We start from the raw sequence: 27588 nt of genomic DNA, 5'->3' as shown, positions 1-27588 counted from the left end.
AGCTCAAAGGGAGAAAGGGAAAAGGAGGGACACCGTTGGTTGCCAGTTCTTCCTTTTCTTTCTTATACACCAGCCATGCTTGTGGTCTGAGTTGAAGCTCTTGGCATAGGTTTAATGATACCTCATCTCTGGTTTCCATTCACCATGTTACCAATCACATCATATACTTAGTGGGCGTTAGCAACAGTCTATTTCAAGTAGAAAGTTACTTTAGTAGACTTTCCAAACAAGCCTGGAAAAAAAATAAATTCCATGCCAGAAAATAGAATTGGCATTCCAATTTTAGTTAAGTTCTCAGAGTTGCCTTAAATTATGAATGCTTGTTAGCAACTTTTACTCAGCTAATGCTGTTTCCCCAACCCCCTTTCACACAGCTGTATACCCTAGAGAATTTTGTTTCAAGTCTGAAAATATATTTAAATGATTTGATGCTCCAAAATTATGAAAAATGCTTTCTAACATGACTGGCTCATATTTTTAAATGACTTTTCTCATAGCCTCATGAAGTGGGGAGTACAAATATTTTGCTCACTTTACACATAAGTAAACTGAAGTTTAGAGAGTTAAGGGACTCCACTGCAGTCACTGGCTTATTATCCAGGGTATGTGATGGAATCCAAACCAGACTTTCAAGCATTAAGATCCAGACTATTATTCTATATTTATTGTGCTTCTGGTCATCTTCTTTCCTTTTTTTCTCTTCCCTTCATAAAAATATTTTTCTAGTAGTTGTTTCACTGATCTTAAAAGAATTGTGAGGAAAAGTAAATCAAGACCAAAATTCTTTAAAACTATTTTGATTTATTACTGTCATCTTTATAGTAAAAGGTACTACTTTATCTAGAAGTATAACAAAGCTGTTAAAAGTCTTTGTTTTCATAAAAGCAACCTTTGCATTAGTAAAACTGAGAAGAAATTCTATTGACAAGTCAAGGAAATACTATAAGGACTTATAAGAAGAAGGAGCCGTTTATTCTGCCTGGAATGATAAGGTAGCTGGGCTGTTATTGGGCAAGAGATAAACCAGTCAGGATCAGAGGAAGAGGAATCAAATGGTAAGAGCTGGTAATTCCCTGCAGAAAGTTATTAAGGCAGATTTTTTGTTCATTCAATAATAGAGGTGATCTATGTCTTCCTGGAACTTGTATCCAAGACTTGATAAAGAATCTCCCAGGATTCCTTAAACCAAATAATTTCTACCTATTTCTTGTGAGTCACATTGGCTCAAATGATACTAATAGCAGGACTCAAGAAAGCATTACTCAAGATTATAGAATATTGGGGAGAGGGGAACAGAAGATCTTAGAGGTTATGAGTGGTATTTTCATAATTTCTGCCATCTTTTCATCATTTTAAATAGTTTGAGAATTAAATTTAAGTTTCTGGTAGGTGGCAAACTCTTGGCCTGGTACTAACTGTTCCTAACAATAAGAGCTACTAAGAATGCCCTGGCCTGGATTCTTACAAATCTAATCAAGAGTGCTTTAAACTAAAAAGGGAAGGGAAGGGGAAAATATTGCTTTATAAACTAGATACCACAGAGAAAACTAAAACGTAGAATGAGTAGCAGAGATAGCCAAATGTTTACAGGAGACAAAATCCAAGAAAGGAATAAAACTCGTGACCTCAAAAATTCACAAAGTATGAATAATGAAATGCACTAAGTATCTTAATGAGTCACATATGACCAAATAGGTACCACTATGATTGGTGGGATGGATGGAAGAATGGGTAAATGAATGAATTTTTAAAAGCATTTATTATATGTTTACCAGATATCACGCACTGTATTAAATACTGGGCACACAAATACAAGAAGTAAGACAATCTCTACCCTTAATGAAATTACTTTCAGAGGAAGAAAATGTGTAGGAGGGTGGTGGCCAGGGAGGAGCATTTTGGTCTGGAAAGTCATAGGGATGGTCAGTAGAGCCCTACGAAGGTATTGATTTAATTACTATACCTAGAGCAAGGGATAGAAAGTATGTATGTTGGGGAGGTGGGGCTGAGGGTAGATTATGAGCCATCATATGACTAGAAGATGGCCAAGGGACAGCACATTTAATTCTGGAACAGGCTAAATGTAATCCACTAATCTGGAGTGCTCTGAACCCCCATCTCCCCAAGTAGAAATGTTTTAAAAAAAAAAACTCTTACCTTCTTTCTTAGAATTAATACTAAGTATCAGTTCCAAGGCAGAAGAGCTCTCTATCTACTAAGGCACCCAGCTGCCCCTGTAGGAAGCTTTAAAAAGTCTAAGAAGCATTAAATGGTAGAAATATATCTGGGTAAGAGCATAGTTGGGCCTGGGATTGGCTAAATACAAGGATCTATAATTGTGAACCCCATGCCAGGAATATGACTTCAGAAAGGAAGTTAGTTACTGGGCTAAGCACCGAGGATACATAATTATCCTCTGACCCCAAAAAGTTCACATTCTGGTGAGAGAGACAATATTCAAAACAACTATTAACCAATAAGATATCTACAAGATACACTGAGATAATCTTTGAAAGAAAACACTAGCATTAAGGAGAACAAGAAAAAAAGCTCCTTGCAGAAGGTAGGACTTTAGTTGAGACTTTAAGCCAGGAGGCAGAAGTGAGGGAAAAAAAATATTCTGGACAGGGAAATGCCCAAAGTCAAGAGATGAAGGGTCTTGTGCAAGATACAGCAGGGAAGTCAGTATCACTGGATTTTAGAGTATGTGAAGGGAAGTAAAATGTTAAGAAGACTGCTGTCTGAATGGGGCCAGTTTAGAGAGGTTTCGAAAATCATTTTGGTCGCTGTGTGAAAGATGGACTAGAGTGGGGGAAATTTGAGGCATTGAGTCTGATCACCAGCCTGTGGCAATATTCCAGGAGTGAGGAATGAGGGCCTTTGCCAAGGGGATACTAATGACTGGGAGAGGAGACATATATGTGAAATGTTACAAAGATAGAAATGACAGGACTTGACAAATTCATTATTGGGGAGGAGGAAGGCAAGTCAGAATGAGGAATGAAGAACTTAGGTTGCCAACCTGCGTGACTGGAGCCTGGGAGTGCCTTCAACAGTAATAGAGAATTTTGGAAAGTTTTAGGAGAAAAAATGAAGAGTTCTGTTTTAGACTTGTTAAATTTCCAAGGTCTGTGAGACATCCGTTCTGAGCTTTGAAAGAGTTACATGTTCAGAAGCTATATATGTATGAATTTTTATGAGAATGGATAAACCTATAGCTATAGATATAATTTTAATGAAAATACACAGGCACACAGAGAAACAGTATGGTTTAATGGAAAGATTGTTGACTTAAGAGTTAGAAAAAGCTAAATCCTAAGGATGTCAATTTCAGTGACTCAGACAGCTGACTATTAAGAACAAGTTTACTTTTTTTCATGTTTTTATTTTATTGTCATGCAAAACATATTTCCATATTGGTCATTGTTATAAGAGCACACTCATACATAACCAAAACCCCCAAATAGAACCATAAATACACTGTTGTGAAAGACAACTCCAACAGTCCTTTCAATGAGAGTAGCCAAGTTTTCACAAATAATCTTTAGATAATATTGCTGTTACTGTGTACAATGTTCTCCCGGGTCTGTTTATTTCGCTCTGCATCAGTTCCTGCAGATCTTTCCAGCTTTTTTTGAAATCATCTTATTCTCATTTCTTATCAATTTATTTTGAATAGAACAAATTCCTTATCTAGAACTCCAGAAATCAAAAGTCCAGTTTAATACACATACATACTCTCCATGCCATCATTCAGTTGCCTTAAAGATGTAGAGTATATAAGATCTCATTATAGTTACATGTTAATTTTATAGCCCCATGTGGTCTTTGAAAGCAGGGATTCTTTTCAGATTTTCTTTGTGTCCCCACAGTTTAGCATAGCATCTGGTACATACTAATAAATGAGTGAATTATTGAATCAGTGAATGAAAAGGCATTTATTAAGCACTTACTATATGCCTACAAATTCAGAGAAGAGAGAAGGAAGCTAAGATAGCTCTTGCCCTCAAGAAGCCTACATTCTAAGGAGAAAATTATACAGACAGGTTGTGAGGATCAGAGAGGGGCACTTTGTTTCCAAAGTTAAAGGGACAGTGATAAATGTTTGTGTTTTTTTTTAAAGCACTTAGTTTGGTAGAGCATAGTGCTGCCTTAAAGGCTTTCCTCCAACAAGGTATTTTTTATTTGTAAAAATTACACAAGATCCCTTCTGTCACTAAGTATTTACCAAGCTCCTGCTACATGCCAAAAATTTGTATGAGAAGACAACAAATCACTCCCCATCCCTAACAAGTTTACATTCTATTGAGACAAAGTAACCAGTACATAGATGAGTAAATACAAAATACTTTAACAAGTGAATTCAAAGTACCTTCTATCTGAGAGTACTATAACAAATGGGGTGGGGGGAAGAAGGGCCTTCCCAGGAACTAAATTTAAAACCAGGAATTCCAGAAGGTTATGGTGAGAAGAGTATGGGTTCCATTCACTGAAGAAACAACCCATATAAAGGCGTAAAGATAGGAGATGGAATGTCAGATATACAGAATAAGCAGGCTAATTTGGTTGTAATGCAGAGTACCAGAAGGAGATTAAGGTGTTACGATCCTAGAAAGATAGCCAAGAGCCAGATTACCAAGAATTCTCAGTAACCAGAAGATGAGTTTGTATTTTGTATAAGATGAGTTGAAGTTTCTGAAGTCTGAGCTCAGGAGTGACATGGGGCCTGTATTTAGAAATATCTCTCTGATGTCTGTGTGAAGGATGATCTAGAGAGGAAAAGGTCTAGAGACAAGGAAACTTTTGCAATAGTGTAAACAAAGGATGATGAGGGCAAGAACTGAGGTTGTGGCCTTATGAGTGGAGAGGAAGGGAAGGATCTGAGGTAAAATTGATAGGAATTACTAACTTACTATTTGGGTCTGATGAGAAAGGGGGTAAAGTTGACTAAGATTTGTAACCTGAGTGACTAGAAAGTTAGTGATGCTTTCAACAGAAATAAGGAAGTCTGAAACGAGGAGGGTTTGGAAGTGTAATAGGTTCTGTTTTTGACATTCCAACTTTGAAATATCTAATCAATAGGTAATCCAGTTAGAAATGTCTGATAGGTCATTGTTGAATGACATATGGGAGCTTAGAAGAGACACCAAAACTGGATATTTAGGCCTGAGAATCATCTACATAGATATTATAGTTAAATCCATGAGTGCCAGTGAGATTATCAAGAGAGCAGAAAAAGAAAAAGAGGGAAGTCCCAGTACAGAGATACATGGGAGCAGATCATGGAGAATGACAGATGAAAAGATACTGAGTAGGAATAGGTAGACAAGGATGAGGGGAGATGTTTGCCAATAATGTCAAATGTTAGAAAGGTCAAACTGGATGAGGACTAAGAAAGAAGACATCTACTTCAGTTGTTAAATAGCCCATTAACCAATCATCCCAGAAAGCAATTTGAAATTAAACCTTTTTAAAAGTACATATTGGTAAAAACACGGAAGAAAAGCAACTGCTTAGAACTACAGGGGTTGAGGGGATATGACTGAGGAGAGACTCTAAATGAACACTCTAGAGCAAATACCAACAACACAGAAATGGGTTCGAGTCAAGAACACATGTGATACCCAGTGGAATCATGCACCGGCTATGGGGGGCGGGGAGGAAAAGAAAATGATTTTTGTTTCCAATGAATAATGTTTGGAAATGACCAAATAAAATAATGTTTAAAAAAAAAAGTACATATTGGGGCAGCTACTTGGCTCAGTGGATTGAGAGTCAGGTCTAGAGACAGAAAGTCCTGGGTTCAAATGTGACCTCAGATACTTCCTAGCTGTGTGATCCTGAGCAAGTTCCTTAACCCCCTATCCCTAGTCCTTACCACTCTTCTGCCTTGGAGCCAATATATAGTATTGATTCCAAGATGGAAGGTAAGGGGGAGGGGGGGTTGTTGTTTTTGTCCTTAAGCATAAAAAATGTCCTTATATCTTTCACCCAGAGAACCTACGACTAGTCATATCCAAGGAGGTCAAAGTCAGAAATGTTCTATGTTTGTTGAACTATACATAGCAACAATTTTTCTCTAGGAAGGAACTGGTGGCAAAGTGGATACCCACTAGTTTGAGAATATCTAATCAACTTTCAGTACATGAATTAATAGAATATTACTATACCATAAAAAATGACAAATAATAGTAATTCAGAGAAGTATGGGAAGGCTTAACCTGTACTAATGACCAATGAAATGAGCAAATCCAGGAAAACAATATACATGGTGGCAATAAGAAAGAACAATAGATAAAACTGAACACTTTAATTACAATGACAAGGTTTGACCATGGAAAAGAGTTGAAAAAATATGCTACCACTCTTTTCAAAGATAGGGAGTTATGAGTGTGGAATATTGAATATATTATCAAATATAATATAATATTGGGTTTTTTTTCTGAACTGCCTCCCCCCTTGTTATAAGGGATAGATAGCTTTGGCAGGGGGGTGGGGGAGAGACCATTGTAAGGAGGCACATATTTGGAAACAAATGTGATAGAGAAGTAAAAGGCAAATAGTTTTTTAAACAGAAAGTTTGAAAATCATTGACCACCTTAGAGTTTAGCAGTTTGTTTAGCAAGGAAGCTGGGACACATTGCAAGAGGAATATGTGGCAATTGAGAAAACAGAGGCAACACATGTGGACATTTTTCCCCTAGGAATTTTTCTGTGAAAGGGAGACATATAAAATGGTAAAAACAAATCAATGTTTTATTTCATTTTTTAAAGATTAGTTTGCTTGAGCATATTTGTTGGCAGCTAAGAAGGAATTAGAAAATCTTATTCAGTAACTCTCTCATCACTCTATATATCTAGAGATATATATAGATATAGATATCTCTCAAGATGTTTATAGGTATTTCCATAAAAGACAAAGTCCACCAGATGCTCCTATTTGTGCTTGACATTGTGGTGATTGCATCAAGTTCCAGACATTACAGAACCTCTTTAACTAGCTCCATAATCACTCAAGAATTTTACCAAACTATCCACACAGAGAAAATCAAATGGATTAAAAGTGTTTATGGTCCAGACTGTAATATTTAGTTAAATGGTCAGATACTACAAATGAATGATCATTTGGGACCAGAATTATAGGAAGAGAGTGAACTTGGTTTTGAAAATTGCAAAGTTCCTTTAGTGACCCCAGATTATACCCTGAATCAAACACAACTTTTATAGCTCTTCTTCCTGTAATTTATAACTATGAATCATGACATATTAGAATCTCCAAAGTATTAAAATTAGGGATTACTCAAAGGACAGAAGCATGTGATGAACTTGAGTAGTTTGCAACATATTAACAAGGAATTATAGACAAGAAACCATGTAAAGGATGTCTCAAAGAAATATGTGAGAGGAATGAGGATGAGCTTGACACATGACAGAACTGACAGATAAGTGGTGGTCAGCCTACATATTCCATTGAGATCCTTGCAGTATCAGCAGAACATTGCTGGTGGAGTTGTGAATTGATCTGACCATTCTGGAAGGCAATTTGGATTCATGCCAAAAGGGCCTTAAAAGTATACATGCCCTTTGATCCAGCAATACCACCACTGGGTTTATATCCCAAAGAGATTTAAAAAAAAAATCTGGGCAAGGATCTGTTTGTACAAAAATATTCATAACTGCATTTTTCATAGTAGCAAAAAATTGGAAAATGAGGGGATGTCCCTCGATTGGGGAATGGCTGAACAAATTATGGTATATGATAGTGATGGAATATTATTGTGCTATGAGGAATGATAAGTTGATGAATTTCTATAAGAACTGGAAAGACCTACATGATCTGATGGGAGTGAAATAAGCAGAAGCAGGAGATCATTATACACAGAAACTGTAACATTGTGGGATGACCAAAAGTAATTGATTGTACTCCTAATAACAATGCAGTGATCCAGGACAATTCTTTGGGACTTATAAGAAAGAATGCTAGCCATATCTAGAGAAAGAACTGTGGGAGTAGAAATCCAGAAGAAAACTTATGATTTATCGCTTGTTTATATGGGTATGTTATGTGGGGTTTTGGTTTTTAAAGGATTACTCTTTTACAAAAATGAATAATATGGAAATGGATTCGGATGATAATATATGAATAACCCAGTGGAACTGCTTGTCAACTCCAAGAAGAGGGGAGGGAGAAAACATGAATCATGAAATCATGAGGAAAAATTTTTAAATGAAAATTTTAGTAAGGAAAAAGAGACCCCCCTAGGACATTGGGTGAGCTACCTGTAATGAAATTCTGAAAGAACATTGACAAGAGACATACACTATGGACAGACATCATGAATGGGTTGCAATCTTCTTCATTTGAGGGAGTGTGCACATCAATGAGGGTCTAGATCCATTGGAATACCCTACACATATTGACCAACATATAGTACATTTGAATTAAATGCTTGTTGATTGATTAGTTTATTCAGGTAAGGAAATTGAGGGTCCAGAGGTGAGAAGACATTTAGATAGAGTTGTGAGGAGAGGGAGAATAAAGAAATAAATAGAAGCAATAATATTTGATTATACTATAGAATAATTGAATAGAAAGAGGAAATAGATGAGTTTGGGAAACAGAAAATAAGCCTGGCATAGAGACATGATAGTAACTGATAGAGGACTTTCAGTTATATGAGTATCATCTCTGCCAAAAGTACAGTGGCTAAAAAGTTCTTGATGCGCTTTAATGATAATTTCATCATCCTTCAAAAGGTATAAGAGGAGGCAGTGCCAAGATGGCAGCGTGGTAGGAAGCAGTATGGCTGAACTCACCTGCACAAAACTCCTCCAAACAGATCTATAAAATAGAACTAAATTCTGCTGGAGAAATCCAGAAAAAGTCACAAGGAGTCGTTTGTCCAGCCCAACTCAGCATAAAGAGACAAAGAGAGAGGTCTTCAGATACTGGGGAGCATGTCAGGTTGCTGTCTTTCTCTCTTCTGTTTCCCTCTTATCTATAACTACAAGGTACAGTCTTGCATTATAGCACCCAGGGAGAGCTATGGACCAGGACAAGAGAAGATCCCAGACCTTTAGTAGAGAGAGCATTGTGATGGAGGCAATGTACCAAGAAAAGAGCACGTCCAGAAGACGAGCTGCAATTTGGCTCAGAAGCCAAGTACAAAGCAAAGTCAGGAAGCAGACCAGAAGAATGAACAATCAAAAGAGAATTTCCTCTGCCCCATAGAGAATCATTACAGTATCAGGGGCACTCAGGATAAATCTAGAAGATAATTGACTCCAAACATGCACAAGCAAAGAAAGCCTCAAAGAAAAACACAGCTTGGGCAAAATATTCAACTAGAATTCCTAGGAATGATGGAGCAAGATTTTTAAACTTTTTAATAAATGAAATGAGAATGCTGTAGGAAGTTTTTCTAAAAGAAATGAGTTCCATGGAAGAAAGAATTGGAAAGGGAACTAACAGCTTAGCAAAAGAGATAGAGGGGGCAAGCTAGGTGGTGCAATGGATAGAGCATCAGGCCTACACTCAGGGAGACTTGAGTTCAAATGTAGCCTCAGATACTAGCTCTATGATCCTGGGCAAGTCACTTAAACTCTTCTTCAATTTCCTTATCTGTAAAAAATGAGATCATAATAGCACCTGCCTCCCAGGGTCATTGTGAGATAATATAAGTGCTTTGCAAATCTTGTTGTTGCTGTTCTTCATTTTTTAAGACCAATGACATCATAGTGTGATGTCTTGATGTGTTGGAAAATTAGATTTAAGTGAAATGGAGTTTCAAAAAAAATGGAGTTGCTGTTATTATTAGTAGGGGCAGATATTTTTAAAGCATGCATAGATGATAAAAGCAAAGCTACAAGATGGAATATAAAATTATGGTACAGTCCTATAAATAGCATGGAATGCCTAAAGCTTAGAGTAAGTTATAGTTAGTGAGAAAAGCAAAAACAATGCTATGACTAATTTTTGTTTTTCTTAGCCACCTTTAGGGAGAAGGGATCAGTAAAGGAATAGGACAACCATTCAGGGTGGATAGGATGATGGATGACCAATGAGGGAAGAGAGGATAACACCTATTTTGCTTATATTTTCTCTGCCAAAGAAAATAATGTTTGGATTGAAAAAGAGAGAACAAAATTGAAGATACATTTAGAGAGATCTAGCTGCTCTTGATGAATTTATTAACAGGCTTTCATGAATTAGATGCTATCATACTTAATTGTCATATGTGACCAAGCCATTGTCAAAGAGCTTTAAAAGATCCTGGGAAACTGAAGAGGGCCCACAATGTTGGAGGGGAGCAAATATCCCAATTTCAAAAAGAAGAGAATAAAGGCTGAAAACTCCACCAAAGTAATCTTCACTTTGTTGCCCGGTAAACTGAAAAATATAATTGAAGGGACAATTAGTATACATCTAGAAAAGTAACAGATCATCAAAAATAGTCAGTAGGACCCCATCAGGCACATGGCATAGGAGATTAACCTTGAGACAGGCTTTGATAGGCTAGTAGTTAAGAATATTTCTTGCTCTTATTGTGGATGGGAAAGGCACCAGCTTGATAACAGTACAATTGGATGGATTCAGAAGTGATTGGGTGGTTGGGTTCGAAAAGAATAATTAATGATTCCAAGCTTGGAAGAAGGTCTCTAGAGCAATGCCCCAGGGGTTGGTGCTAGGTCCCTTGCTGTTTAGCAGTTCTGTCAGTAACTAGGATGAAGGCGAAGATAGCATACTTATTAAATCTGCAGATAACAGTTTCCAGGTATAACTCACATACAGATATCATATTTGGGGTCTAAAAAGATCCTAGCAGGCTGTTACATTGGACCAAATATAATAAGATTAAATGTAATGGAGATAATTGTTTTAAGGGTTTATTTGGTTGGTTGGTTGGTTGGTTGGTTGGTTGGTTGGTTTTTTAACCCTTACCTTCTGTCTTAGAATGGCTCCTAAGCATTGGTTCCAAGGCAGGAGAGTGGTAAGGGATTAAGTGATTTGCCCAGGGTCACCAAGTTAGGAAGGACCTCCCATCTTTGGGCCTGGTTCTCAACCCACTGAGCCTACCTAGCTGCCCCTTATTGTTTAAGTCTTACATATTGAGTTTTCAGAAAATCAGCTTTACAGGTATAAAATGGGGAAGGTGTGACTAGAGAGCAGCTTATCTGAATAATATCTAGGGTTTTTCCAGTTCACTGCACACTCAGTATGAGTCAACAGTGTGATAAGGCAATCAAGATTCAACTTTGAGCTATATTAAGAGATATAATGTCCAGAATTAGGGAGGTGATAGCCTTACTGTATCCAGACACACCTGTTGTGAAGTATAAGTTCTGGGCATTACATTTTAAACAAGATAATGAATAGCTGAAGGATATCCAGAGGTGGGGGATCAGGATGGTGAAGGGCTTTTGAATTTATACCCTAAGAGGATTGTTTTTAAAAACTGGGAATGTTTAGCCTTATTGAAGAAAAGACTCAAAGTAACTGTGAGGACTATTCCAAGTCTTATTTGTAAGGCTCTCACATGGAAGAGAAATCTTTATTGTTCTGCTTTGCTCCACAGGGCAAAAATAGAAGCCATGGATAAAAGTTGCAAACATACAAATTTAGGTATGATAAAAGGAGGGAAACTGCTAACTATTAAATTTATCTCTAAGTAGAATGGACTATTTTTAAAATTAGTCAGTTCTTCCAAATGGAGGGCCTTCTAGCAAAGGCTAAGTAAGCACTTGTTGGAGGTGTTTTAGAGGGGGGGTTTTCTTCAGCGACAAGTTAAACTGGATGCCTGAGATTTTTTCTAATTCCCATCTTTTTGTGGTTTAGAAATCCTCTAATTGAACTATAACCTAAACAGAAATCCCTCCAACATGCCCTACAAATGATGGCCCATCAGTGGATCAAATTTAATGTAACTAATACACAGCCTAAAATGTGTGTAACTTTTCTCTTTTTTAAGAGTCTAATTTTGTGAAATGTCTTGAAAACTTGAAGTATTAGTTAACACAACCCCTACAGAAGCTTGTAAGCAATCTTTTATCATCTGAAAGCTTTCAGAATTTAAATAATAACCTACTTATTTGTCATTTTTAGGTTTAAACTTCACTTTTCTGGATGAAGTTTCATGATCTTTGAAATCAAAAGTCTTATACTAGGTGGTCAAAGGTGACATCCACCTTTAAAATTCTATATTCTCTAGCCTAAGATTCTTTCTGACTTTGACATTATAGTTACCCTTTAGTTCTAAAATTCTGTAACCCATGACCTGTACCAAATTTCCAGATCCCTTGTTATTGTCTTCACTATTATTAGTGCTTACTAAGTGCTTATGGTGTGCTAGAAACAACTGAAGAATAATATTAATCATAATGAAATTATGATGGCATTAAAATTAGTCTCTGCCCTAAAGGAACTTAACTCTTAACTTCAGTGAAGTATTTCAGCTTACCCAGAAGTGAGAGACATAATGGTGTAGCATAGAGGCTGGCCTCAGAATCAGGAAAATCTGGGTTCGTGGTCTGCCTCTGACATTCTGGCTGTGTATGACCATGGGCAAATCATTTAACCTCATACTGCTCTTTGTACCTCTCTCAGTCTATAAACTGCAAAGAAAGTGTTAACTTGTATTGGTAGCGTTTCTGGGAGTTGTTTATATCAACAAAATCATAGGTTCGGTACTTTTTTTTTCTTTTGAATTTATTTTATTATTATTTATCTTACCCTCTCCCCAGTTGAACAATAAAATTCCAAACTCTCAAAACAAATATGGATGGTGTAGCAAAACAAATATCCATGTTAGCCACATACAAAAATAATTATCTCATTTTGAAGTCTGTCACCCCTCTAGCAGGAAGTGGGTAACATGTTTCATCTTCAGACCTCTTGACTAGTAGTTTATTATTGCTTTGATAGAAATCTAAAGTTTTTCAAAGTTAGACTGTATAATGTTATAGTACAAATTGTTTTTCTGGTTCTGCTTACTTCACTCTTCATCATTTCATAGAGACTGAACTAGTTTGTTCTGAAACTGTCCATTTCATCATGTCTTAGAATACAATAATATTCTATTACATCTACACACCATAATTTATTTAGCCATTATCATTAGGTAAACACTCCTCTTAATTTCTACTTTTTGACTACTATAGTGCTTTTCTTCTTTCTTAATCTCTTGGGGTTTGCTGGTACAACTAAGCCAAAGCACAGCTTATTGATTTTGGAAGAATAATTCCAAATTGCTTTGCCCGAATGGTTGTTCACTGTACTACCCAACAGTGCATTATTGTGCTTGTTTACCTGAAGCCCTTCCATTTACTTCTTTTGTCATCTTTATCAATCTAATGAATGTGAAGTAGAACTTTGAAGTTGGTTTAATACCTCAGGCCTTATTAGAAGGCTTAGAGGGCCAGCTTAGGTGGCTTAGTGGACTGAAAGTCAGTCCTGGAGACAGGAGGGTTCAAATCTGGCCTCATACACTTCCTAGCTATATGTCCCTGGGCAAGTCACTTCACCCCCATTGCTTAACCCTTACTGTTCTTTTGCCTTGGAACCAATACACATTTTTGGTTCTATGACGAAAAGTTAGTTTTGGGGGGGAAAAGTCATCTTAGGATCAGAGTATATTGCTAATTTAGAGTAGAAAGTCCTTAACAGTAGGAATTGTTTCATTCTTTGTATTGGAATCTCCAGCTGCTAGCATAGTGTCTGGCTTACTGAACCTGTACTAGTCGTTCTCCTTTTACATTCAAGAGATCTGTAGTGCATGGAAAGGTATGTAGGTGCCCAAAGTTACATTACATATCTATATTAGTAGCAAAGCTAAGTTTTGAACCCATTTCCTTGGACTTCAAAGCATCTTCAGCCACTTTTTCCCCTACCACATAACCTCTCAGGCTTAACCAAAAAAGTTTTTCAAGTCTACATAAACATAAAATATATGTTATAGCAAACTTTAATGGCATATTCTAAATTTCTTATGTGTAAGCAACAGAGGAGGCAAGAACTACCCACTGGCTGAAATCACAAGAGAACAATGAAATATTAGATGTGACCACAGTCTTCTATGTGACTTGATTTATAATTTATTTCCTCTTCTGAGGACCTAAGTTTCCTATTCATTATAATGAGGGATTTGAACTAGGTGATGTCTAAGGTACCTTTCAGGACAAAGATATAATTTATGACATTTTCCTTTAAGGTAAATAAACTCTGCAAAAATTAATTATGAACATCAAACTAGAGATATCACTCTAATTTAGCATTTTGTTGGATCAGTGTCAATTTTATAGGCATTTTGGGCAGCATTTTGCTTTTTTTCTAATCAGCTCATCATCATTATTATTGCTTAAACCACTTGAACTTCTTCCTTCCATCACTCCATTCCACAACATCCATGCTATTCAAAACACTTTAGCTTAAGCATGCTATTTTACTTGTGTTTTGATCCTTCTTTTTCCTTAGATTTTGATGTGAACCTCTCTTAGAACTCAAGAAATGAATATAAATATTAATTGTCCCACTCCATATAAGCACTAAATGCATTTCCCAGTTTGAAATATAGAAATATAAACTGGATATTTTTAGAATGGCTTTTGAAAAGTTGCTCTGTGCTGAGACTGCATACCAGACATGTGAGGTCATTAGAGCTTTGGGGCAGGTTTAAGCCATATATATCTCCTACAAGAATAATTGCTAAATAAAACATCTTGGTATCTAGAAGTCAGGAAAACCTGTGTTTTCTTCTCAATAGCTACTTAACTGTAAATTTACCATTTTCTGTATTGTTTAGGTTTTTAGTTATTATTTTTTGCATTGGTCAAGTAGTCAAGTCATCCAGCATTTATTGGATGTTTACTATGTGCCAGTCATAAATACTAACTACTTTTTTAAAAAAGAAAAGAAAAATTCCTGTCCTCAACAAGCTCACAATCTAATGGCGAGGATAACATGGAAACAACTATGTCCAAACAAGAGATATAGAGAATAATTTGAAGATTATCTCAGGGGAAAACACTAAGATTAAGTAGGAGTGGGAAAGACTTCTTGTAGGAGAGATTTTAGTTGAGACTTGAAAGGAGCCAGGGGAAATAAGAGGGGGAGAGAAAGAACATGAGAATTCCAAGCATGGGAAATGGCAAATGAAAATACTTGTAGAGCAAGGGAATCCTAGAATCAAGAGAGTATAGAGACAGGGACAACTGGGTATCTCAGTGGTTTGAGAGCCATGCCTTGAGATGGGAGGTTCTGGGTTCAAATATGACCTTAGATACTTCCTAGCTGTGTGACCCTGGACAAGTCACTTAACCCCCATTGCCTAGCCCTTACCACTCTTCTGCCTTGGAGAACTGTAAGAGTTTAAATTTAGGTTTTAATGCTAATATGAAAGTTATAAAGTAATATTGTGGTTTTCAATTTAAAATATCATCCCTTAAGTCAAAATTACTATAGCAGCTTTATTTTACAATGAGGTAGGAAAGAGTGAAAGTAGAAAATGTAAGAAAAAGACAGAAAGTACTGCCTAGCTACATATACCCTAAGTTTAATCCTAATGTCTCTAGACCACAAATGCAAATCTGAAAGCAAATCTCACCAGAATCCAAAGTCCTAATTAGGAAGCTGAAATCCGAAGAGCCAGGAGATGCTGAAGAATCTGCTGAGAACCTTCAGTGCACACAAGGCCAAGACTGACAAGAACTCACACTGAAGGGAGTGTCCCACCAAAGCACCAATGAGCAGAGAGGGTCTCCTCACTAAAGAACCAAGGAAGGAATCACTCCACTCACCACTGCAGGATCAAAGGGAAGCAAGCATCTCTTCAAGTATCAAGGCAGGAATGACTCCAAGCCAAAAAGATCTGAAGATAGAAGTTGTCCAAAGGAGAAATGCTAAGGACAGGAAGTTCTAGATTTTTTATAGTGCTTTTTCCACTCACTTCCTTTCCTTTCCCCTTTTTACAGGGACCAATCACAGCTTCCAAATTGCGGGGGCAGTGTCTGTGGGATCTACCTCTTGTCCTCTGAGGGTGTAAACTGTTATCAAAGGATTCACAAGTTTCTGACTGATTGAGTTAAAAGGGTAGAGCTCTCTAAGTAAATGACTTATGAATTTTTACTTGATGGCTAACAAAGTGTTAACGGATTTCTTGATTGATAAACTCAAAATAGACAAAGAGAATAAAGAATTCCCTTTCACAGAACCAATATATAGTATTGAGAGAGAGAGAGAGAGAGAGAGAGAGAGAGAGAGAGAGAGAGAGAGAGAGAGAGAGAGAGAGAGAACATTGTAAAACATTGTAGACAGTAATAGCAGTATTGTGGAATGATAAAGTACTGAGTCAGAATGTAGATCAAAGCATACAGGTTTTTACTTTAGTTTATTTGGGTTTTTTATTTGGAGATTTTGGTTTTATATGCGTATTCTCTTACAACAATGACCAATATGGAAATATGTTCTGCATGATAGTACATGTATAACCCAGGTCAGATTTTTACCATTTCTAGGAGGAGGGGACAATTTGAACTTCAGAAAACTTATGTGGAAAATTATCACATGTGATTGGTAAAATAAAATATCTTCACTAAACTTTATACTCATATATATCATCAGTCACCAAGCATTTATTAAGCACCTCCTGTGTGCCGGCCAGTGTGCAAAGCACTAAGGATACAGAGAAAGGCAAGAGATAATCCTTGCCCTGTGTGACAATTAAAGTAGCGGTTGCTTTAAATTGTGACCGCGTAAACATGGTTTCAAATCAAAAATATAGTGGTCGCCAGGGGAAAATTCCCAAATATGAAATATACCCAAGTCAGCTGGGCTTTTATGGAGATTTTAATTAATACAAATAAGGAATTAATGAAAGAGAGAGAGTAAGATGAAATAATGAGAAAAGGGCTAGGCCTGCTTAGGCCAGCCTTAAGAGAGAAATCAGTCAGTCTTTTATCCACTCACCACAAGATTTGTCCAAGCAAGACTCTAGTGTTCAGAGACCCAGCTTTGGCAAGCTGAACTAAGTTCAGCCACCAAGCCCTTCAAGGCAGCTCTGACAAGCTGCCTCTCTCCAATTCAGCTTTGGCGAGCTGAATCTCCCAGAGACCTCCTTTTAGCTTCTTTTAAAGAGAATTTTCGAAACACCGAGAAAAAGCAACTGCCTGAATACAGAGGTTGAGGGGACATGACAGAGGATAGACTTTAAATGAACACTCTAATGCAAATACTATCAACAAAGCAATGGGTTCAAATCAAGAAAACATCTAATGCCCAGTGGACTTACGCGTCGGCTATGGGGGGGTGGGGGGGAGGAAAAGAAAATGATCTATGTCTTTAACGAATAATGCTTGGAAATGATCAAATAAAATATATTTTTAAAAAAAAAAAAAAGAGAGAATTTTCTCCTATGTCACCTCCCCTAAGTTCTCACATCTACCAATCACAGTAGACATTTTTTCCAAAGGACTGACCATTCTTAATTCACACCTTCTTTAGTTCTCAACTTCTCTGGGTAGACTAAAACTTCTGAGTAATTCACACCTGAGTAGACTAAACTTTTCTGGGAAGACTAAAATTCTGAGTAAGTTCACACCTCTTTGCAACTTGCAAGTTTGCAAGTTGCCTGACCTTCATGGGTACTTAGCATCTTCCTAAAAATAGACTTAGCTTAAGGTTTTTTAGCTTTACTTTAAGTATGGGTTAAGTACTTTTCATTGTTCAGTAAAGAGTTTACAACTGTATCTTCCCCTAAAGTATGCTTAAGTATGGATGGAGTAGAGTTCTCACATTCCTGATCAAGTACCTTCATTGTTTAAAATGGGAAATGGTCTTAACCAAATCTTATGAAGTAGGGTCGGAGAATTTTGAAGATTCACACCTGGAGACGTTTGCAATCTAAGGGGGTGGAGGGAGACAACATGCAAATAATTATGTGTACATAAACTATATATAAGATAAAAAGAATATCATCAACAGAGGTAAACCCCCTGAAATTAAAGGGGATCAGGAGAGATTTCCTGTAGAAGATGGCATTTTAAGTGGGATTTGAAGAAAGCCAAGAAACTCAGTAAGTGGAAATGAGAAGGGAAAGTATTCCAGGTGTGGGGGACAACCGGAGAAAATGCCCAGAGACAAGAGATGGAAGTGCTTGTTCAAATACGGAGTTCAGGAACTGAATGTAAGAGTATGTGGTAAGGAGTAAGATTGGAAAGTTGGGAGGGGGACGACTAGGTTATGAAAGACTGATCACCAGAGGGTTTTATGTTTGCTCCTAGATGTGTGATAAGGAGCCAGTGGAGTTCAGTGATATGAGTGACATGATCTGACCTGCATTTTAGGAAAATCACTTTGGTAGCTGAGTGGAGGATGGAGTGGGGAGAGATTTGAGGCTACTGCTAGTTGTAGTAGTAATAGATGAAAGGGGATGAAGGCCTGTACCATCATGGTGGTAGTATCAGAAGAAAGAAGGGATCGTATTCTAAAGATGTTATAAAGATGAAATTGTGGGCCTTGGCAGCAGATTGGTTAAAAGGGATGAGAAAGAGTAAAGAGTTGAGGATGACACCAAGGTTGCAAGCATGGGGCCCTGGAGGATGGTGATATCTTTAACTGAAATAGGGAAATTTGGAGAGGGAGAAGGCCTGAGGGGAAGAATAATGAGTTGAGTTTTGGACATGTTGAATTTAACGTGCCTGCTGGACATCCAATCCAAGATGTTTGTTGCCCAGATTGGAGTTCTGAAGAGATATCAGAGCTGGCTAAATACTGAAGGTTTGATAATCATCAGCATAGAAATTATAATTAATCCATGGGAGCTGATGAGATCACCAAGTGAAGTAGTACAGGGAGAGAAGAAAAGAGAGCTCAGGACAGAGCTCTATGGGACACCCACAGTTAGAGACAATGCTCTGGATGAAGATCCAGCAAAGAAAACTGAGAAGGAATGGTCAAATGGGTAGGAGGAGAAACAGGAAAGAGTGGTGTCCCAAAAACCTAGAGAGGTTTTTAAACTTAGAGTGTCAAGGGGAAAAGGATAATGGAAGTATTAAAGGCTACAGAGTGGTCAAAAAGCATGAGGATTGAGAAAAAGGCATTGACTTTGTCAACTAAGAGAATAAATAACTCTGGAAAGAGCAGTTTTGGTGAAGTGATAAGTTCAGAAGCCCCACAAAGTCAGGAGAGATATGGGATAAAAGAGATAGTCACTGAGGGTTTTTTTAAGGTTGGAGGAGACATGGTCATGCTTATAGGCAATAGAGAAGCAGCTAATAGATTGAAGGTGAGGTTCTGGATAATAGAAGGGGCAGTCTTCTGGAGGAGGTAGAATGGAATCACTTGTACAGGTAGAAGGGTTTGCCTTGGCAAGAAGGGCCTCCTCTTTGTGATTAGCTTGGTGCTCTTTGTATAAGACAGGTGAAGGGGAAGGTAGTAGCCAGAAGCATCTGAGTGATGTGAAATGAAGGGGGGGAGGCGGTGAGAGAGGGAGCTTTTGATAAATAGCTTTTGAATGAAGAACTTTTAAGAGCTAAATGATATTTTATATCAGCCACTGGAGTTTATATCTGGAAGTGTTGGAGGGGGATTAACATGAATCGGATCTTTGTTTTAAGAGAATCTCTGATGACTGAATGGAGAGACAATTATTAGTGAAACTAATTCATTAATAAGCTGAGCTTTTTGAGGCATAAAATGAAATTTCTGTTTGTACAAGATATATCAGTCTTCTTTATTTCATTGGGAAGAATTACTGAACTGTAGTGGAAAGAGCAGTGAACCAGAATTTAGAGTACCTTGGGTTTAGTCTTTACCTTTGTAAATTTTGATACATTCCTTGTCTTTATGGTCACTCTAGCATTAATAACTTTGAATTAAGTGCCTACTCTGTGCAAGGAATTCTAGTAGGCTCTGGGGATATAAAAGTAAAGGATAATAGATTATCTCCCCTCAAAGAGCCTGCATTCTACTAGAGAGCAGGGGCAGAGGGTAGAAGGGTATTTACAAAAGTAAGCTTGGGGAGTGTTGATCCCAAGAACTGTTCTTCCCTGCTTCTCTGTCTCCATCTGTAAAATAAAGGAGTTGGATGAAATGGTTTCCAATTCTAACTTTATGCATCAATAATAGCTCTCCAGAATAAAATTTAGCAGCAACTATCTCTTCAGTTTGCATGGATAATATGCACAGATAGAGACATTACTTGTATATCCTGCTTCAGTAGTAACATTATTATTAACATTAAAAATTAACATTATTGAGGTAGTAATTTCACATAACTACATTTATTGATGATTGAGACAGATGAGACCTGTCAGTGAATTGCCAGTTGATGGGGATTTGAGGTATGTGAATTCTTCCAAAAATTCAGGAAGATGTAAACTTGAGGATCTTGTTGAGTTGTCCAAAATTAATAACTGGTTGTTACGTTAGATAATTCATCTTGATAAACTTTAAGATTATAAATTTGAGGGGAATTCTAAAAATTATGAAGAGAATTATTAGAATATTGTCATATGTGTATGCTTTGATGTACCCCAAAATTATCCTGGGTCATTGCCCCGTTTATGTGGCTCTTTGTTATATTGTTCTTGTCTGTACGATATATAAACGTCCTAATTGCTTGCCTCTCCTTCCATGAGGAATTTGTTCTGCCATTGATGACTGTCTCCTTAACAATGTGAAATTTCTTTGAGGAGATTGACCCCTGGTACAAATCCTGCTCAATTGTAGGGACTTCCTACTAGGAAGGAGAAGAGGGAGGGAAGGGAAACAAACATTAATATAGTGCCTGCTATGTGCCAAGTACTAATAAGCACTTTACAAATATCCAATTTGATCCTCACGACCACCCTTGGAGGGGGGGTGCTATTATTCTCATTTTATAGTTGAGGCTAGGTTTGTACCCCAAAGAGATAATAAGGAAAAAGACATGTACAAGAATATTCATAGCTGCACTCTTTGTGGTGGCAAAAAATTGGAAAATGAGGGGATGCCCTTCAATTGGGGAATGGCTGAACAAATTGTGTTATCTATTGGTGATGGAATACTATTGTGCTCAAAGGAATAATAAAATGGAGGAATTCCATAGAGACTGGAACAACCTCCAGGAAGTGATGCAGAGCGAAAGGAGCAGAATCCGGAGAACATTGTACAGAGACTTGACTTGATACACTGTGGTACAATCGAATGTAATGGACTTCTCCATTAGTGGCAATACAGTGATCCTGAACAACTTGGAGGAATCTATGAGAAAAAATGTTATCCACATTCAGAGGAAAAACTGTGGGAGTAGAAACACAGAAGAAAAGCGCCTGCTTGAATACATGGGTCAAGGGGATATGCTGGGTATGTAGACTCTAAATGAACATCCTAATGCAAACACCAACATGGAAATAGGTTCTGATCAAGGACACATGTAATATCCAATGAAATTGTGTGTTGGCTGCGGGAAGGGTAGGGGGAAGGGGAGGGAGGGAAATAATGTGATTCTTGTAACCGAAGAATGATGTTCTAAATTGACTGAATAAATTAATTCAAAAAATAAATAAATTGAACTTCATTTTATAGTTAAGGAAATTGAGGCAGACCTCAATTATTTGCCCAGGGTCATACACCTAGTAAGTGTTTTGAGAGTAGATTTGAATTTGGATCTTCCTGACTCCTGACCCAGCACTCTATACACTACATTACCAGCTGCCTCCTTAGGTATCTCCTTTGATTTTTCCCCCACCCAAGGCTTGGAGTCAGGTAGACCAGAATTCAGATCCAGCCTCAGATACTTGCTAGATCTGGGCAATTCATTTAACCTAGGTCTGACTGTAAGGGGTAAATTTAGGGATTTTTGACTAATATATTATCCTTATGGTCACCAGGGATTAATTCAAATCCCAATAAAAATACTCAAATGGTGGTTTAATTAATATAGAGGGAAGGAATTAAGAAGAAGAGAGAGGGAAAAGGGTATAAGATTTCTCCGGCCTAGCCTGAGCCAAGGGAAGTTCAGAGACTTCCAGCCATGAGGCCTCCTCCAAGATGAGGGGCCTCCTAGGAGGATGGTGTTTTTAGGAAAGGTAAAGGAAAAAAGGAATCAGCCTAAACTCCGAGAGAGCTCAGGGAAGATTCCTCACCTGAACAACGCTACAAAGCTTCTCCCAGTCACCACATCAAGGACGCTCATCCCCAAGACTGGACAAGAGCTGCAGGCACTCCAAGACACCTAGCACGCTGCCACCAGCCACGTCTCCACCTTGAAAGAGAGCCAGAGCCACCTCTCCTCGAAAAAAAGCCCAGAGAGAGGAAGTGACACAAATTATATAGACCATTTTTTGCATCACTTCCTGCATCTCACATATGCCATTGGTAGCTCAAGCTTCACTTAAGACAGCCCAGGGGGTCTGTCAGTTGTTTCTGATTTGTCATTTGCTAGCACATGTCTGTCATAGGCCATCCTCTTCAACACTCAAACCTTAAGTAGGGGTGTTTACATTCCTGTTTGTTAGACTAAGCAGGGTGGAGTACATCTAAACACATACCTCAGTTTCCTCAGCTGTAAAATGGGGGATAGCATTGTAATAGCACCTATCTCCTGGGTGGTTGTGAGGATCAAATGAAGTAATATTTATGAAGTGCTTTGCAGTCCCTGGTATATTATAGGCACTGTGCTTTTTTCCTTCCCCCTTCCCTCCACAAAAAAAGGTAGGGTCTCTCACCTTTTTTGTAATCATTCAAACTAATAAGACTTCAAATACAGAAAAAGCTTTAACTCAACAAGAAAAAGACTTGAAAGACAGCCATAATTTTCCTTCTGTCCAACCAGAATGTCCATTCCTAACCTCACCACACACACACAAAGGGAAAATGCCCAGGAATTGATAGTCAAAACCCATTTTCTAGATCTGCACTGTCCTGTAGCTCAGAGAACCAGCAAAAGGGGCAAAGTCTTGATCAGTTCTTCCATGTCATAGCTCTCTCCCTTCCTGCTTTTTGATTTCTGCTTCTGGTGTATCCAAGAGTATCCCCTCTAGGTCCAAAAGGTCCCCTCACTCTTCCAGCCATTTATTTTATGCCATTTTGAGGATTGTGTGCTTCTTTGGGATCCTTTGGGATCTTGCCCCATGAGTCACCTAGCTGCCCTATATGGTACTTGAAGGTTTGCAAAGCTCTAGATTACGCATCGTAACCTCATGGATTTTTGAGGTTAGTGCTACAGATTTATTATCATGATTTTATAGAGGAGGAAACCAGAGATGTGAAAAATTAAGTGACTTCTCCATAGTCACACAATTTGTGTGAATCTGAGTCAGATTTCAAGCCCAGACCTTCCTGAACCCTGCCCTCCATTGCACTCTTCTGTGCATCATTGGAGTAAGAAAAACCCAGAGCAGTACTATTGCATGTTCTTGAAAAACAGTGAGACCATCACATCTTAGAGAGGGAAGAGGTTCTTCATATTTTTTTGTGTCATGGTCCCCTTCTCAGAATAAGGTTTTAAAATACATAAAACAAAAGACGTAAGATTATAAACCAAACCATTTCTGCTTTTTAGAATGTTTTTTTTTTCCTTTAGTTTAGGGAAGGGTCAGCTGGGTCGCTCAGTGAACTGAGAGCCAGGTCTAGAGATGAGAGGTCCTAGGTTCAAATGTGACTTCAGACACTTCCCAGCTGTGTGACCCTGGGCAGGTCACTTAACCCCCATTGCCTAGCTCTTACTGCTCTTCTGCCTTGAAACTAATACTCAGTATCAATTCTAAGACATAAGGAAGTGTTTAAAAAAAAAAGGAAGAAAACGTGTTTTGCCAGGGTTTCACATGAATAATACCAGAAGAATATGTCTAGGTATTCTCTCTCTGTTGCATACACTCCTCCCCTCCCCCAGATGAATTAAGAAAAAGAAAACTTTGGGCTGCCACTTTCACAAGGGCAGGGGACTCAAACTGGAGTCTGTGAACTAGGTTTTTTTTAGTAGGTTAATAAATTTATTTCAGTATAACTTTCATTTTTGCAATCTGGTGATTTTGTTGTATATATTTAAAAACCTTATTCTGAGAAGGAGTCTATAGGCGTCACCAGAAAAAGTTAAGATCTCTTGCCTTAGAGAATTCTGTCTAATGAAAAAAGTAAATTCAATATTGAATTGGGCTCTTTATTGTGAAAGGAAAATGAATATTTTTTTTCTTCTCACTTTTTTACTTGGGCAAACTGCCTTTTGACAGAAAAGTGAAGTTCCTTAATACCTTTCCATGAGGCAAAAAAAATATTGGGCAAACTGGGATTTATGTTGATGGCTTTAAGAAAGATCCAGGAATCCCTGCCATGCAGAAACTGTTTCAGTGTAGTTCACCAAGATGTAAAATGATTTTCTATAGCTCTTCCTTCATTTTTACTTTCAACTTTAACAAGGTTAACTCTCATAATTTAAGTTAAAAGCTAGTTTCATAAGAAGGTTCATTTTATTTCTTTCTACTTGGATAATGCTTAGACTGTGGTTTTAAGTGTTCTTGTGCAGACATAGCACTTATTTTTGGAACAGGAAGTTGATCCGTCTTGTGACCCTGATAAAACAGTCACTTCATGATGACTGAAGAAGACTTCCTATTATGAAGATGCCTCTAGACAGTGATCTGCTCTCTGATGTTGCCTGCTTTGCCTTCAGGGGAAGCTTCTCTGCACAATGTAGTCATTCTTGTTGACCTAGTTAGATATTCTAGAACATTTGGGAAGTTGTCACATTTTATCCCCTCAGCCTCTCACAGCTCCTCTGTCCTTTTACATTTAAAAGAACAGAATAAATATGGGCAAACCCCATTTAATATGGCAACTGTTCTTTTACTATACCTTGGTAATTTATCAGTAAGATATTTAACCAGTATCCAAAAACCCTAGAATGGTTTGACCTTTGGCCATGAGCAGATCAGTTCTCTTAAGAGCTGCCTCTTGAGCCTTGCTGTGCCCTAACTCCCATTCTTCCATTTGACTTAAGAACATGTTTCCAAATAATATGATCCATATCACAAGCTTTAATTATAAGTCAACCCCAAGACAGCCTTGGTCCTTTTTTTTTTAAATGTTCTATTTGATGACCATATCAGCTATTGTGAGTTACTTACCTTATGCTGATGACTCCCACCTCTATAGAGTCTCTAGTCTCTATCCTGAGCTCCAAAACCCATCATCAACAGCCTTTTAGACATTTCAAACTGAAAGTTCCATGAACTTTTCAAATTCAACATATCCAAGACAGAACTTGTCTTCATCCCCTTCCTCCTGAACTTCCCAGGTTCACAACCTCAACATTATCCTCAACTCTATACTCCCCTTACCCCATATATTGGATTTGTTCCCAAATCTTACCATTTCCACCTTCTTCATCTGACTCTTGCTTTACTCACACAGGCTCCAGACCTTATTCCAGACCCTTATCACCTCTTGCTTGGACTATTACAGTGATCTCCCAGTTGGTCCCTTTGCCTCAAGTTTCTCCCCATTCCACTCCATCCTCCACACACAACTATCAATTTTCCTAAAGCATGGGCCTGACCATATCATTCCCTTACTCAGTAAACTTCAGCTGTTGTTTATTGACTCTAAATTCAAATAAGTGTCTCTCTTTTCATTTCTAAAGTTCTTCATACTCTAGTTTCACGTTATCTTTGTAATTCTTTCCACAATCTACTTACTGTCTATCCACTGTTCCTCAAATACAACCTGCCATCTCCTAACTCCATGCCTTTTTAGACTGAGTTATCTCCCATGCATGGCATACCCTCCTCTTCCACCATTGCCTTATTTAATCTCCCAATTCCTTCACAACAGCTCTTCTACACAAAACCTTTCCTGAGTACCCACACCTACTTTATTTTTTTAGTGCTTTCTGTATCTTGTGTTTGTTTATATTTATTCTGCATATACTTAGATATATAGATTGTCTCTCCCCCCCCCCCCCCAGATTGTAAACAGGGACTTTTGAAAATAGGAACTAATGATCAAAAGTCTATTGACTTAGCCATTATCAGCAATACAATGATCCAGGACAATTCTGAGAGACTTGTGAAAAAGAATGCTATCTACCTCCAGGGGAAGAACTGTTGGAATAGGAATGCAGATGAAAACATATGATTTATCACTTATTTATTTGGGTATGTGTTTGGAGGTTTTGGTTCTATAAGATTATTCACTTATAAAAATGAATAATATGGGAATGTGTTTTGCATGATAATACATTTATAATCCAGATTGATTTGCTTGTCAGCTCCAGGAAGGGGGAAGGAAGAAGGGAAACAATATGCATCATATAACTTTAGAAAACTTATGTGGAAATGTGTTATTAAAAATAGGAAATAAATAAATGAAAATAGGGACTGTTTAATTTCTTGTGTCTAGCACAGAACTAGTCAATTTTGAATGATTGGTTCAGAATAGTATTATTCCTACTGTCATTAGGACTTCATTAAATCTGTCTGAAAGACTTTATAGAGAATTATAGTAGGCATTAGAATGCCATTCTTTATTTTACACAATTCCTGTTTAGTCATGACCAGAGCCTTGAGTTCTAGTCCCAATTCTACAACTTAATTGAGCATTGTAACCTTAAATACATCATTTAACCTTTCTAAAACTGAGTTTCCTTGTTTGAAAAATTACAAAGCTTTGATGTTTTTGAATGGTTATATTCTACAAGATTATATTTTCATTTTGTATTTCACAAATATGCTTAAGTCTCAAGTTTCACATGATGAATAATCTCTCTTTAAATATGTAATATTTTGGATTTCACTATCTGAACGCTTCCCCTTATTTTCATTGTAGGCATTTGGAAATGCCAAAACAGCCCACAACAACAATTCAAGCCGTTTTGGGAAATTTATTCAAGTCAACTATTTAGAGAATGGCATTGTCCGAGGGTATGTATAATAATTCCAATTTTATTTCATCTCAATTTAATATATTTTTAAATGCTTACTTTCTGTAAGAGGCTTGTATATGAACTAGGTATTAGATATATGGAAAGGAGCATGAAAACTGCTTATTATATTCCACCCAAAAGATAGTACTTCACAGGAGGAGAGGCATTGAGGAGGAGACTAGAAAGGAATTAAGTATTCTGGGTGTGGAGATGAGGAAGGAGAATGCATTCCATGGATTACAAATGTGCCATGTATGATTATATGAGGCTATTAGGCAGAAGATGCCAGGATGAGTTGGGAAATTGGAACTAGGAAGTCTAGTTTTGCTGAAAAGTAGTTCTTTATGAGGGAAAAAGGTAAAAAATATATCTGAGAAGGTGGGCTAGGACCCAGATTGTTGCTCCAATTTGACTTTTTTTTAAACCCTTACCTTCTGTCTTAGAATTAATACAAGTATCAGTTCCGTTCCAAGGCAAAAGAGCAATAAGAGAAACAATTGGAATTAAATGACTTGCCCAGAGTCACACATTTAGAAAGTACTTATATCTTGATTTGAACCCAGGACCTCCTGTCTCCCGGTCTCATGCTCTATCCACAATGCCACTGGCTAGCTGCCCCTCAAATAGACCTTGAATTCCTAGTTTAGGCAAGAAATGATGAGGGCTTGAACTAGAACATAAGCAAAATCACTGG

The 27588-nt window shown here is 37.6% G+C and overlaps 1 protein-coding gene across 10 annotated transcripts in view; it reads left to right on the top strand.

The window, feature by feature from the left end:
* MYO9B (myosin IXB) overlaps positions 1–27588 on the top strand; it is a 158042-nt gene that overhangs the window by 44468 nt on the left and 85986 nt on the right. For all 10 annotated transcript variants that reach the window (XM_007489758.3, XM_001369797.5, XM_007489754.3 and 7 more), the window contains exon 3: positions 26798–26892. In XM_007489758.3, coding sequence (XP_007489820.1) covers positions 26798–26892 — 95 coding nt within the window. The remainder of the gene's footprint in view (positions 1–26797; positions 26893–27588) is intronic.

Source organism: Monodelphis domestica, chromosome 3 (genome assembly GCF_027887165.1).
Source record: "Monodelphis domestica isolate mMonDom1 chromosome 3, mMonDom1.pri, whole genome shotgun sequence".
NCBI lineage: Eukaryota > Metazoa > Chordata > Mammalia > Didelphimorphia > Didelphidae > Monodelphis > Monodelphis domestica.
This window is presented reverse-complemented; position numbering and strand designations above follow the sequence as displayed.